The sequence below is a fragment of the Diaphorina citri genome, unplaced genomic scaffold (assembly GCF_000475195.1).
Source record: "Diaphorina citri unplaced genomic scaffold, Diaci psyllid genome assembly version 1.1 scaffold4525, whole genome shotgun sequence".
Taxonomy (NCBI): domain Eukaryota; kingdom Metazoa; phylum Arthropoda; class Insecta; order Hemiptera; family Psyllidae; genus Diaphorina; species Diaphorina citri.
This window is the reverse complement of record NW_007381923.1, coordinates 1-2,388: the sequence shown is the minus strand read 5'-3', so window position 1 is coordinate 2,388 and position 2,388 is coordinate 1. Positions and strand designations below refer to the sequence as shown.

General features: G+C 37.7%; 1 protein-coding gene across 1 annotated transcript in view; it reads left to right on the top strand.

The window, feature by feature from the left end:
• Positions 1–2,382, top strand: part of LOC103521104 (vicilin-like seed storage protein At2g18540) — a gene marked incomplete at its 3' end in the record, with an annotated part of 5,880 nt that extends 3,498 nt beyond the window's left edge. The window contains exons 2-3 of the mRNA XM_008486209.2: positions 1,024–1,347; positions 1,656–2,382. Coding sequence (XP_008484431.2) covers positions 1,024–1,347; positions 1,656–2,382 — 1,051 coding nt within the window. The remainder of the gene's footprint in view (positions 1–1,023; positions 1,348–1,655) is intronic.
• Positions 2,383–2,388: the final 6 nt, after the last annotated feature.

Sequence of the window (2,388 nt, the reverse complement as noted above, 5' to 3'; positions counted from 1 at the left end):
GGATATTTACATCGCGATGAAGAACATTTCGCCGCATCCAGCTCCAATCTAGGGGACCCTCCAGCCTTGAAATAGGATTCAGCTGGCCAATTTCGGATTTAGCAATTTCCTCGATAGAAAAATGCTTCGACTTCGTATAACTTCGTTCAGACGACTTTACATTTTCTCAATAACATTATTTATGGAATTTGTATTTTTAGAGAACGCGCTGATGGATTCCCCTAATCTAAAATTTAAACTATGCAATGTGCACGGAATACATAAATTCAAATTTCTACCCCATGCATCAGTCTACCCATAATAGATTTAATGTCTTCCTCATTACGATTGTATGAAAAACCAATGATTTAAAAACACACAGACAACACCAGGGGCGACGGGAAAATTGCCTTTTTATGCTCAAAATTTTACACAATTTTAACAATTTGGAGATATTTTTGGCATGCGCTAGTTTTTTTTGTTTGTTTTTTTTTTTTTAGTAATTAGGCTCCCATTTTGCTTCTCTACTGTTGCCTTGTGTGGGCTGAATTGTGAAGAGGTTATCACTGCGACGCTTCTCAATGGTTCAAGTGGATAGTTCCGTAGGGAGAGTTTCGGGTTTGTGGCTAGTAGTGTCGAGATTGTCTATTCTTTCTTAGTATCACCAGTATACTTTTCTTTTATTTAGATTATAGCTTTTATTCTATTTTTTCGTTGTCCCGTTTTCGTTGTCTTTTTGTTCGTATATGATGATTTTGCATCTATACTCACTGTGATATTTGTGTACTTTGTGTCTAGGTATAAAGTACTATAATTGAAAGTCGAGAACGGGTGCATGTGTATCTTTGCTGTTTAGTACCTTCTCCTACCTGCTAAAGTGCCTACCCATAGAAAAAACGTTTATGTATTGATACTTCCATAACTTTTCTCCCACTTGTTGACTGGATTTTAAGGTGGTCCCTTGAGGGCAAATTCTGTTTTTTTCCATTTTTTTTTTTTTTTTTTTTTTAATTTTAATGAATTTTTTCTTTTATCTAATTTCAGGAAACAAGAGGTGGAGAAAATTCGTAACTTGGAGAAGCTCAAACAGATCGAGCTGAGAAAGTTGGAGAAATTGAAACAGCAACGAAAATACGAAGAGGAACTGCTCCGAATCAAAGATGAAACCGAAGCCGAAGCAAAGGAGAAAGAACGAATAGCTCTAGAAATTGAAGCAAAGGAGAAATCTGAGGCTGAAGAGAAAGCTCGAGCTAAAGAAATTGAAGCGAGGAAACTCAAGTTGAAGCAGATTGAAGTGGAAAAGCAGAAAGCTCGCGAGGAGAAAATCAGAAGTGAAATGGAATATGAGAGGGAGAAAGAATTGGAGAGGTTAGTAAAATTGATATTTTAGCCAGCCTAGTTAGCTTGGTTGGTAGAGCGTCTGCCTTGTAAGCACTAGGCCGCGGGTTCGATTCTCGGAACGACTGGCTTTCTCCTATCTTGTCTTTCTTCGATTTTGGGACGATAAGACCTTAGCGTTACAGTTCCCTGAACCTCTTTGTTCCTTGTGTTTTACCATATGTGTTTCTCACAGGTATTTATCTTCCCAAAGCAGGTGGACAGTCTCCCCAATAAGGTACATCATTTCACGTGCCAATTGAAATTTAACTTAGACCATCTTTTCTTTTCGTTTCCAGGAAGAAAGAAAAGGAGCGCCTTTTGGAAGTAGAAAAACAACTACAACGGGAAGAAGAAATCAAACTAAGAGGAGATGATGAAGAAAGAGAAAGGAAACAAAGAGAAACAAAGCTACTTGCTGAAATAGAAGAACAGCAACGTGTTGAAGAACTAAAGCAAAGAGAACGCGAAGAAAGCAAGCAAAGAGAACTGGAAGAAGAAAGAGAAAGAAAACGAAGGGAAGATCTGGAACGATTGAAAGATTTAGAACAAGAGCTGAGAAGAAAACACGAATTGCAAATAAAAAGAGAATCAGAAGAACGAGAGAGGATTGAAAACGAAAGACTACAGAAAGAAGTGGAAGCAAAACTGGAAAGAGAGAGACGAGAAAAAGAATTTGAAGAACAATTGATACAGGAAGAAATCAGGAGGAGGAAGGAGATAGAAGCTCGTGAAAAACTACTGGAACAACAAAGAGCGCTTGATAAAGCATTGGAAGAAGAGAGAACGAGGAAAATGAAAGAGATGGAAGAAAAATTAGAAGAAGAACGGAAACGAAAGCAGAGAGAGGCTGAAGAACAAATGGAAATAGAGAGGAAACTAAAAGAAAAGGAAATACAGGACAGAATAGAACAAGAGAGACTACGCAAAGAAAGAGAAGCTGAAGAGAAAATCGAACAAGAGAAATTGAGAAAACAAAAAGAAATGCAGGAGAAGTTGGAAGAGGAAAGGAGACAAAAAGAAAAGGAACTC